This window comes from Clupea harengus, chromosome 24, assembly GCF_900700415.2.
Source record: "Clupea harengus chromosome 24, Ch_v2.0.2, whole genome shotgun sequence".
NCBI lineage: Eukaryota > Metazoa > Chordata > Actinopteri > Clupeiformes > Clupeidae > Clupea > Clupea harengus.
This window is the reverse complement of record NC_045175.1, coordinates 497,560-510,031: the sequence shown is the minus strand read 5'-3', so window position 1 is coordinate 510,031 and position 12,472 is coordinate 497,560. Positions and strand designations below refer to the sequence as shown.

At 47.1% G+C, this 12,472-nt stretch overlaps 1 protein-coding gene across 1 annotated transcript; it reads right to left on the bottom strand.

The window, feature by feature from the left end:
* Positions 1–4,909: 4,909 nt before the first annotated feature.
* Positions 4,910–12,390, bottom strand: ift27 (intraflagellar transport 27 homolog (Chlamydomonas)). Its single transcript, XM_012837406.3, has 7 exons — positions 12,139–12,390; positions 11,597–11,676; positions 8,528–8,587; positions 7,961–8,020; positions 7,539–7,656; positions 5,965–6,074; positions 4,910–5,238 (listed from the first exon to the last, which is right to left on the bottom strand). Exons 1-7 carry the CDS (start codon positions 12,170–12,172, stop codon positions 5,134–5,136), a joined length of 567 nt encoding a protein of 188 aa, XP_012692860.2. The 5' UTR covers positions 12,173–12,390; the 3' UTR covers positions 4,910–5,133.
* Positions 12,391–12,472: the final 82 nt, after the last annotated feature.

Genomic DNA, 12,472 nt, shown 5'->3' with positions numbered 1-12,472 from the left:
GGCTTCGGAGAGAACACTAAAGATGGGAAACTGTCCCTGTAATCTGTGTATTTTTCTCTCTCTTTTTGTATTTTAATTTCTTGAGGGGATGATTTGATGTTAATGGGGCTTCATTTAATGCTTTGGGAAGGGTGGGAGAATCAAATCTTAACAAATGAACAAAGGCCTTTTTTAATGGAAACAAAAAGAAAAAGAGAACAACGTCCTTTTCTTTGTAAATGTACTTCTGTGTTTCATTTTGGACATCACACTCAGCCTTACTCCTCTTTTTCATTGTCTTTTTTTCTTCTTTTTCGTTACATTGTGTTGTTTCAATGAAGTTCACAAATGAAAAACAACAACGGAAAAAAAAGCTATGCCATCTTCTTCAAAAAAAGGTGCCAAAATTGAATGATCCGAGACTTGGATGCATTACGCCCCAATGTTGAATAAAATTGTAGCCCCACTAGGGGAAGTACAAAAAAAAAGGTTGTCAGGTTGTCGTGGCTATGTTACTTATTTGCCCATCTTCCATTCATTTGCATTAGCGTCCGTTAGCACATAGGGGGGCTGTAAACCGGATGCTAGAGAAAAGCTTCCTTTACTGGATCACATACTTTCTTCGTTTCTCAGAAGCCCTCCCTTGGTACACCACCACGTATTCACTGCATACTGTGTGCTCTTTAATGCTCCATGGTATCAGCCAGAGAAGTAGTCGCAGCATTGCTTTAAAGCCACAGAGGGAGATTTTGACCTTAGCTTATGTAGCAACACTGGAGAATCTGACACCGTTACTACAATGAACTCGCACATAAAAGAGTTGGGATGGTCCAGAAAAAAGAAATGAGGTGGAAGGAAAAGTGTCCATGACACTGCTGCTCTCTTTCTCTCAGCCTCTCTCTCTCTCGCTCTCTCTTCTTTCTCTCAGTCTCTCTCAGTCTCTCTCTCTCTCTCTCTCTCTCTCTCTCTGCTCTCATGCCTTCTTTCAATGTGGTCTGTTTGGAAATGGCCATTTCTGGGAGTAGTACAATCCTACAGGATGTGTATTGGCATTCTGCTCCTGTAATTATATCTGTTCAGAGGTTGGTGTGATCTAGCTAGCAAGAGAAAAGAAGTCAAGCTGGCGCAGAGTTTGATTCAAGCTGAGAGTTTTGTGGGGCACTGTGTGTGTGTGTGTGTGTGTGTGTGTGTGTGTGTGTGTGTGTGTGTGTGTGTGTGTGTGTGTGTGTGTGTGTGTGTGTGTGTGTGTGTGTGTGTGTGTGTGTGTGTGTGTGTGTGTGTGTGTGTGTGCTGCGCGCATGTGTGTGTGTGTGCGCGCCTGTGTGTCTGTGTCCTTGCCAATTATTTGATGTCACTGACAATCCGTTAGCCTCCACATTTTTGCTGGCGTTTGAATATGGAGCATTTGCCTCTGTGCCTCCCTCTCCCTCCCCCCCTCTCTCGCTCTCTCCCTCTCTCTCTCCCTCTCTCCCCCTCTTTCTCTCTCCCTCTCGCTCTCTCTCTCTCCTTCTCTCCCCCTCTCCCTCCCTCTCTCGCTCTCTCTCTCTCCCTCTCCTTCTCGCTCTCTCTCCTCTCTCCCCCTCTTTCTCTCTCTCCCTCTCTCCCCCCTCCCTGGTGTGCGGATCAAAGCTGTGAGCGTGGCTCTCTGCAGCGTGGTGTGATCAGTGAAGAGGAGACGCAGGGGAGCGTGTGAGTGGAGTGGATGAGGGACAGAGAGAGAGAGAGAGAGAGAGAGAGAAAGAGAGAGACAGAGAGAGAGAGGAGGGTGAGGCAGCGTAACAGTGTGAAGGCATCAACTACTCCAGACTAGAAACGCAGAAACAGGACCATAGTCTTTAGCTTTTGGGGGCACTTTCACACACGACGCACGCAGGAGCCAGGAGGTCGGTTCTGGGAGAGAGAGGAGAGAGGGTCCAGCGATGGGCTACTCCAGCTCCTGAACCACTGCCACCGGGTCAGACAAGTTCTTCTGTGTGACGTAAAACCCCATAGGGCTAGTTGAGGCTTTAGGTTCTGAGGTACTTCACTGAATACCCTCCTGATTCAGGCTGTGCTTGTGATGTGCTCGCAACAGCATTAACAGTCAGCCTCCAGGCTTCAGTAGACTCCTCTCCAGCATATGGGCTGGGTGTCTGAAACGTTTGGAGAGTCAGATACTTTGGTGGGTGTCGTGTGGTCATGCCTTTGCCTAAGATTCACTAAAAAGACCAAACTGTTGAAGACATGTAATGGAGTTGAAGAGGCCTGGCGATATTTTTCTCTTGAACTTTGCCATCCTAAATCTCGTCCTAAGCATGTTAATTAACACGAGGAAGAAGATGTTCTAGGTTAACGTGCCACTGTGCTGTAACCAAACCAAGATTTACGGCACTGTGTTTGCCTCTTTGTTTTTCTAGGCTTATTTGCCTGTCCTGACCCCATATTCCTTGGGCATGAGCCACCACACTCACACACAGACACACACTCACACACACACTCACACTCAAACACAGACACACGCTCACACTCACACACAGACACAGGGGCAGAACTGTCAGCATGGGAGCTGTTTGGTCTGTAGAAATGTCAAGCCATGTCACAAGCTAATGTATTTACCACACAGCCAGAGCTGTGAAACGAGGGGCGAGAGACACAGAAGAGAAGTGCTCTCTTTCTCTCTCTCTCTCTCTCTCTCTCCCACATGAGCTTGATAAAGCTTGTACTCTTGCTCCCTCTGATGGTGCAGAGATGCACTGCAATTCTGGTTGTGTGTCTGTGCGTGTGTGTGCGTGTGTGTGTGTGTGTCTGTGCGTGTGTGTGTGTGTGCGTGTGTGTAACCAAGCAAGAGAAATAGAGAGAGAGCAGAGCCGGTGCAGAATACTAATGACTGTGCAGTAGACACTGCAGCCATACCTTGCGCACACTTCTCCAGCATCTCCCCCCCCACCCCCACCCACCTCCACCCACCTCTCATCCCACCCTTGCCAACACACACACACACACACATAAACCTCTCAGGTCTGACATGCCATAATCCCAGAGAGGCTTCTGATCAGAAATCAGTAGTGTGGTTGCTGATACGGTTCAACCATGCGACGTTCAGGTTCTTTTTCCGTGAGGTTTTTTCTTGTCATTATGGCTGCTGGTGGTGGTGGTGGTGGAGGTGGTGGAGGTGAGTGTCTCTGGATGCAGCTCATCTTATCCAGTGGCTCCTTCAAGCATGATGATGGTGGTCACTGGTCACTGGTCAGTGGTGATGGTGGTCATTTCAGACCCCATGGTATGGCCAAGGGAGGGGCAGGGTGTTGATGTCATTCAGACCCCATGGTATGGCCAAGGGAGGGAGGTGCAGGGTGTTGATGTCTTCGTTGATTTCCTCATGTATTTATCTGTGACTGGCTCAGGTGCTGTCCTCTGTCTGACCGTCTCCAAGGTGCTTGTTTCAGACTGGGCCCATGTAAGGTGAGGTCAGGTGAGGCACTGTTTAGACATGGCTCAGTCCCAGTGTGCTTTTCCTGTTAATCCTATAAGTGAGGTTGTTTGTGTGATGGTCATTCTAGCTGTACTTCGGACTTTATGTACATCTCACAGCGTGTGTGTGTGTGTGTGTGTGTGTGTGTGTGTGTGTGTGTGTGTGTGTGTGTGTGTGTGTCCATGTCCTTCCATGTGAGTGCCCACGGCTGGTTCACAGCTCCGCCGACACGGGACAGTCTGGGTGTCTCCCTCTCAGCCCAGCACGTCCCGCTCCCCGTGCCAGGAGGCCAGACTCCACCGGCCCAGACTGGAGCCAGGCGAGCCACGCTGGGCCAGACCGATCTGGGAGCCGGCCTCTCTCTCACCTCCAGGCGCCAGCGTGTCGCCTGGCTCCCGCCCCGGTGCAAGCCTGTGGCCCCCGCGTGCCTCGGCACATAGAGCTGGCCGAACGAGATCTGCCGCCGCAACCAGTTATTTAATACGCAAGCTCTCTACTCAGCCTACCTCTAGTATGCAGTAATTAGCCTGTCTTTGGCATGCTGGGACAAACCAGTACATAATCATAACCGCCCCCCAAACACATGAACAACAAATAACTCACTGTGTGCGTGGTTGTCAAGTGTGTTTGAATTTAAGCAGCCTACAGTAATTATAATTATAAAAGGCAGATTCATGTGTATAGCCTTTAAACTGCGACCTTCGCAACAAAAGCGATTACATTACCATATTCATTGCCATATGTTCTTTTTCTCTGTGGTATTTAACTTAGAGATGTATTTTCCTGACTGACTGACTGACTGAGGCAACAGTAGCGGATGCTAACATTTTCTCATGGTCTCGTTTCGCACGTCTCGAGCGCGGAGGCTGCCGAGGGGGCCGGCAGGCAGGCTGGCGGAGAAGCCTGTGAAATTGGATTAAATGGCCGATAGTTGTGCTCTGGAGCGGACAGGAGCCTTTGAAAAGGCGTCGCAGTCACAAGAGGCGAACCAGGACAATGCTTCCTGACCCCATTCGGAATTAACCTTGAAATTGAAAACTGTAATTATCCTTTTTTTTCTTTTCTTCTCCTTGCTCATTTTTTTTTGTACCACTGCTTTTCGTGAAAATGTGCTGCTGCTCGGCTCGGCTCGTGACAATACGCCCCAAGTGTCCAAGTTTTACAGTCAGAGGCTGGACTGTACTTGCCTCTCACTGGAAAACTGTCACACAATAAAGCGGCCATATTGTTTCGCTGCGAAACAAGAAGTCAGTTCTGTCCTCGGGTGATGTCACTATTCACTACCATCTCAGCCTCATCTATGTGCAAAGCTTCTTTTTTTTTTTCTGCAGAGCAGTCGGTGACATTTCTCAGTCTTATGTAGGGCACAACAGACCAACATCTAGCTGCTATGACATTAAATATGGAAGATTTATAAGGCCACTATACACTACACAAGGATGACCTACATACTTGTACACACAAGAAAGCTCACAAAAATAGAAAAAGTAAACCTTTAATTGGTTGTCAGAACTGTAGTTATAGTAAAATCAAACAGGAAAAAAGACACATCTGACAGAGCACACAATTATGTATATAATAAAAAATACATTGCTGTTATATAATGTAGTATATATAATGACAACTTTAGCCACTTTCATTACAAAAATAAATACGTAAGTGAGTGAGTAAGTATATACTGTGTGATCATACTCAGAGCATGCTCAGGGAGAGACTATACTCTGGATGGTGTTCAGCCGGTCCTGATAAAGAGTGTGAAAGGCCTGAGCCAGACAGATGAAAGGGGCATCACAGCTCTCCATCTCTTTCTGCAACACACACACACACACACACACACACACACACACACACACACACACACACACACACACAACTCATATCAAGAAGAGGTATTTCCCACATGCACAGGTAGGTAATAACTTCACAAGATGAGCACTTGGTGCACACCCACCCTTCAACCTCAATATGAAATGAGTCCCAAAGCCGGTATACTGCCAGCACGCCATGAGCAAAGCCAGCATGATATGGGGTGAAGAGATCTGCAGCAATAACACAGCTATACCAGTGTAGAGGGCGGTGCTCACCACTGTGAATTTTTCATACCAGCACCCCCCACCCCCTCCCCCCTGACATATCACTCCATCATCTCCTACGGACGGCGGCTAGTGGAGTGGAGTGCCATGGGACAGTAACAGTGACCGCTGACCTGCCACTGTTCAACGTGCGGCCACTGGCACGGCATGGCACAAGTGACCGCTTGGATTAGGCGCGACGTCCTCTCGCTAAAGGACATCCGACTGAGACAAAGTACCATTGAGACATGATCGGAGGCCTCGTCTTAGTCATCAGAGCAGATCCACTGACTGTGTGAGGTGTGTGTGTGTGTGTGTGTGTGTGTGAGAGCTGTGTGTGTGTGTGTGAGCGTGTGTGTGTGAGCGCTGTGTGTGTGTGTGTGTGTGTGTGTGTGTGTGTGTGAGAGGGCTGTGAGTGTGTGAACATGTGTGTGTGAGCTCTGTGTGTGTGTGTGTACTCACGGCGGACGTCTCAAAGTACTCCATCCCCTGGCTCTGAGCCCACTCCTGGGCCGTGGCCGTCTCCACCTCTCTTCGTGAGGACAGGTCCGATTTGTTTCCCACCAGCACCCCTGTCCAGGGTAGACACACACACACACACACACACACACACACACACACACACACGTAACTACACGCGTAACTACACATTAACATTATGAAGAAAATGCGTAATTCAGATGTTACATTATGCTGTACTGTTAAAAGCAAAGCCCACGATTCTGGCAAAAGGACGATGATATTTCAGCTCAACAGCCAATCCAATCACACCCCTCCCCAGCTCCTGAAGCAACGTTCTAATTGGCTAATGCTCAGTCCAAGCCACTTTGTTTCCCAATCACAGAGCCAGGACTGTGTACGATCAGCAGAATGTTTTTGAGCGCACACATAGAACAGACAGCGAGGGGACCGTGAAGAGCAATTCACTGAATTTGACAGAAATGTGTATTGGATTAGAATTCAAGTCAAAGTCAAAGTGTTTATTGTCGCATGCACCAAATTGCTTCACTTAGCCGGCAACATCTACGCAGTAGACAGATAACAAATACCAAAAATAACATATAACACTATAACATATAACATACGTATAACATATAACACTATAACATATAACATTAACAAGTAACAACAATTTTAAAATACAAGAAGGGCTAGCAGCAGTTTAAAAGGTGAAGAAGTGAGGAATGTTAAATTAAATAAAAGATGTGTGCAAATATATGTAGTAAGTGTAGTTGTATGAGTGGGGAATTGTGGACTGCACCTTTAACACTTGTTATCTCCAACTGAGACCCAAGCTCAGCAAACGGCAACAAAAACGTTTCTAATTTGTGGTTAAATTTGTTCTCAGTACGCAGTATTACCAAAGGAGTTTTATTAGCCAATTCATCCCTTTTCCTTTCACAGAAGTCCTCTGATTTGTCTTTGAGATGTGCGTGTTTGGATTCCTAGATTTAGATTCTTAGAACAGCTTCAATGGTTTCATTGCTGTGTTGCTCAGCGTGGTTTGGCAAATGACACACATTGGCTTTGAAAGGAAACTGTCACTAATAATACAATAAAATGTACTATGAGATGGGACGTAATAACAAGTAAACGAGTGACGATCTTATCCGATCCATTTCCTTAAAAAAAAGGCACCTAGACTTGCCTTGAACACGCCATGACTGAAAATGTTACGAAGCAAGACGTCCAGTCAAGGGTGTGGGGACCTGCAGCAGTACTGAGCATTGACAGTGGCATGGCTCTGTGGACCGGCAGCTTCCTCTTTGCAGGGGGCTGACGTCGATTTCAGAAACGCTGGCTTGTAGGGAATATTTGAATTTAAGAGCGAGTAACCAACAAATGATGATTTAAAAAGTAACCTCTTCCGAGTGATCGATGTAATCAGGCTTGCTAAAATGTCTCCTAATCACACCCACCAAGACACTGCCTAGCGGCGCTAAGTGGCTAAGTATTGGTCACAGGAGACCAGCCAATGGCCGCTGAACTCTGGGTGACACTGGTGCTGTAATCCAGCTGAGTGCTGCTGCTCTTACCCGGCACCTGGAGGCCCTGACAGTGGGCCCTGACGCGCTCCAGCCAGCGGCCACAGCTACTGAAGGACGCCTCGCTGCTGATGTCAAACACCAGACACATCACGGAGGGCTGCCCCCACTGCAAATGAAAACACACACACACACACACACACACACAATAACAGAGAGAGAGAGAGAGATGAGTGGACATACAAGATGCAAACAAGTTAGTCCACAAACACGCACTACAAAAAGGGAGCCATGTACATTCATTTTGAATGCAACCCGGGCAGGTACATGACATGTTTTGATGAAGCCTTCAGGTGACTTACGGGAGAACCATCACATCAAATCATATCTGTACACCTGCGGTCTGCTTCTGGTGGAAATGGAAACCAGGAGGCGTGAACCCAGCTGTAACTTGCAGGAAAAAAAACACATACCATTTTCTCAGAGGCCTCCGCGAAGATTTCTCTCCCGGGCGAGTCAAAGATGTACAGCTCCTACACAGGTGGACAGAGGGACAGACATAGGGACAGGGGTTCAGCTGTGTTTCGGTAAGTCTATGCATCTTTGATAACAAGACGGACACGGCGGGGACCAAAACATGGTGCCTTCTGGGAATAAGCGCCTTGTGAGAATCAGAGGGTACGTTCTTGATTTGCCTTGATAGGCACACCAAAGACAGCCATGTCTCGACACATCACCATCATCAACTCATCATCAACATCAACATCAATTATGCCTTGCGAACGTCATTTTACTACCTGAATACTTCAGTGGTAAAACAAAAAAAGGGGTTATATTAATGTATACGTTTCTGTCTTTACATGCTAAATAAAAATAACGAACGCGTCCGCACAGAGAACAGAGGGGTGAAAACGATTCCACTTATAACATAATATATAATAACATAAGAATAACGTAATACTAACATAAATGCAGTCATGTACATGTATAACTTTAATCCAAATACTAGATTATAGGTTGGGCGGTGTGGCCAGACTCACCACACTGTCACTGGTGTTAGGGACGTTCACAGACTTGGTCAGCAGTTCCACTCCAGCTGTCTGTGAAGACATCAGAGGCATAACCTTATCAACACTGTGACACTCCAATGGCACCCGCATGCCTGAAAGACAATGCCAGGGGAATCCTCTCGTGGTCAGACCACTTACCAAAATCTTGAGTGGCATTTACCACCGTCTACCATAATGGCCACTTGGACATCCCAAAACGATGAGGTCCAGAGGAACGTGAATCTAAAGTATTGGAGACTACAAACCTTTCTGCTACACACAATCAGTGAGGCTAAGATGGGTCATCACCTGCCCATATCATCCTCTGGGGAACCATTATCATGTCAGAGTTGTAAGTGTGGGCACAAAACACGTAAAATATGATTAACAAGAATTTGGCTGCTTCATCCAATGCCTGTCCATGAATCACCAGTTGAGGGGAGACCTGACTGTGAGCACTAAAAGGTCTACAGGATTTCGGTGCCATTTGATCATCCCACCCCCCCCCCCCCCCCCCCCATACAAAAGAGGAGTGCGCTTGACATCACAACTAGGACAGCTTCACGGTTTGAAATGCCAATGGCACAATCTACATGACTGTCTGAAGCACAACCAGACCCGTTCAGATGCTAACAGCTGTTACTGAACTGCCTGTCTTCCTCAGCATGGTGGTGCTCTCTGCGTAGCCTCCCCTGACATCATTAGCGTAGCCAGATAAGGATCTCTGTGGGGTTAGGCGGCGGACTGCAACCGCGACAGACGTTGCATCCTACGAGCCGGCCCTCGACATGAAGGGGAAGGCTGCAAGTTCACCGGCGGCCCCGGCCTCTGAGATGGTGGTGGTGCTGGTGGTGGTGATGGTGCAGGAGGCCGAGCGACTGCGTGGTAAAGGGCTACCGGAGATGCCCACTGGAATGTCAATGAGCCCTCATTAGGAGACGGAGACGGACGCAGTGCAGGACATGCGGTAATGAGCCGCCTGGCATTTCGCAAGGATCTGAGAGGTGAGCCTGAGGCCTCTGCTGACAACACCAATGCTAACCACCCCCCACCCCCCACCTCAAAACACATACATACACTCACACAAACACACACACATACACTCACACAAACACTCACACATACACTCACACAAACACTCACACATACACTCACACATACACTCACACAAACACTCACACAAACCTACAAGTTCTCTTCAACTGGAGTGTCTGCATGACCTTTCAACTGTTTAAGGCAACATTTGATTAACATACACGTGACCTTTGAACTGTCTAAGGCAACATTTGATTAAATATTTTTTTCCAACCTCTGATCTGAATTACTTGAAATTACCTACCTTTATCACACCACCTCAACATCCATCTTTCAATCGGGGCACGGCATCTCTCTTTCTTTCTCTCAGTCTTTCTCTCTCTCTTTCTCTCAGTCTTTCTCCCCTGTCCTCTACCCCTTCATCTCTCCTACTTTCCCCGAGCCTGGAGTGCTAAGGCTGAAGCTGTTTGCAGTGCGGTGCACGTCCAGCTTGTCAAACACCTTTAGTGCATCTACACACACACTCCTACACACACACGCACACCTACACACACACACACACACTGATTACCGTGGCCTTTGTATTAATTATTGACATTCCCGTCACCTGCGGCCTTCCAGCCTTGCTGACGCGCGCAGACCCACTCAGCCCTCCCCGCCGCTCCCATCCAAGGCAATCGACAGGAGCTTTCTGCAATCTGCTCAGGCTTCTTCTCTTCTTCACCGCCACCGCTGAAGCTAAAGCTGCAGACCCTGGGCCTGGTGGTGCTGATAAGCCCCTCTCATCCTCCGCACTGCAGACAGCACAACCTAGAGCAGATCACAGATCCCCCCCCCCCTCCTCCTCTGCGGCTTGTTTAGGCACACTAGATACACGAAGGATAAACTAGACCTCATGGTGCAGGTGGAGCCAGAATTACACCAACCAATATCCACCATGAGGGGCCACTCATTGTCTCAATGTACATCAATCCCAAAAGGTAAAAGGTGCCACATCAAAGGTGTCACCTCATACACCTAAAAGAAAGTCATTACAAGCTCATGCGTGTTGTTATATCTGACAGCACTTTCAGCTTCCCCATCATTTGTTGTGGTACACATCCACTGCTTTATGATGATATTAAAAACAAACTTTTAGCGAGGGTACACCAGACCCTTACGATGTAGATTAGTAATTGGCACCGACGCCGCAGCCGGCAGGGCCTTGCATTGCAAGTGACAAACATTCTCATGGAGCGTCTCCCAGAGAGGATTACTGTGGCTCTAGCTGGAGGCCTGGCTTTGTGTGAGGGCTCACCTTGTGTGAGATGCTGAGGTAGGTGTGTCGATACCACATCGATTAGGGGAGGGCTTCTCCTGAGCACAACCTTGTAAACATCCGCAGACAGGACTGCACCAGACACCCCACACCAACGGGCACAGGCAAACTTTTTTATTGATTTCAGTTGATCGTGTTTAGTTTAGGCGTGTTCCTCGTGTTCATTTCTTATGGTATTAAGTTAGACAACATATCGTGTCTTCCCAGACTAAAAGTCAACTGTGTTACTGTTGTTATGAGGACACAAAATACAAGTGCAGGCTAGGTGCCAAATCCCAGGTAACCCTTTAATAAAAAATGCAATGCACCCGATAAAACACTGTTCCTTATTTCTAAGGACACTGGGAAAATTCAGCTAATAGTCTTGTATTAAAAGTGTATACAGGCTTGTATTAAAAGTGTATACAGACTTGTATTAAAAATGCAATTTCTAGTCTTTGTTGTTTTACACCTACAATAATATAGTCAAACTGTCTTCTTTTTGTTCATGTCTACCTGTGTATTATGTCAGGGCATCATAATTTGAACAAATGTTTGAGGTTAGACACATAAACAAACCTAACTGAAACCAGGAAACAGCCTCCGTGACATGCACTGAAGTATGACACATTTCCTCCACCACTCGGATTAAATACTGAACGTTTGAGGAACTATCGACAGCACTGAACCTGATTCGTTTAGATAGTTTGGGTATAGCCATGTCTCACCATAGAATAGATTTTCTGGAAATGGGCGCCGTCGCTCCGGAACATCTGGGACAAGGCACTTTTCCCTACAGCAGCATCCCCTGTGAACGCAGACATAAACACACACCGTGGGACATTGCTTGCTTGTAAGCACCATTGTTTTTTTGTGTTATCGATCGCAGCGGGGATGAAGGCTGTCTGTGTCGCTAAAGCCTCCAGGCTAATAATCTAGCTAACGTTGTCGAGCTGTTTAAACGCAGGCTAGACTAGGGACCAAAATTGGGAGTAGCAGCAAGCATGTTCGAGTGTTTTAGGGCAGTTCAAAAGAATGGGTTAGCCAACACTACTTGTAATCTAACGTTAACTGTAGAATCAAAACAGTTGACCTTTTTCACCCACTTTGTGATCAGACAGCTAACGCAGTCAGACAACATGTACAGAACAGCAAACTTGGCTACATGGTTGACGTTTAGCCTTACTTCCAGCTAACATGTATGACTGCAGTTAGCATCTTGATAGGTATGTTGAAAATCGGTGTTTAACAAACTAGCGAATGCCCTTACCAACGAGAATGCATCTTGCTCTTAACTTCACCATTGCAGAGAACAAGTAATCAACAAAAATAATGCGTTGAGCTCTCAACACTTGTTTGTTTTCAGCTTAATCAATTCTCCATGTTTCACACTGCCTCAACTCTTCCTCCTAGCAGCACAAGCATACAGTCCGTCGCATAGTAACCAGAGATAGAAAACGTGGTAATATCATTGGTTAGTAGTGTGTTTGACGTAAAATCGGGGGCGTCCACGTCAACCTAATTTTATAATTTAGCAAAACCACTAGAGGCCACTGTTCACCCTAATCTGGCATTACGCATTGGGTCACGTTATTGATCTCAGA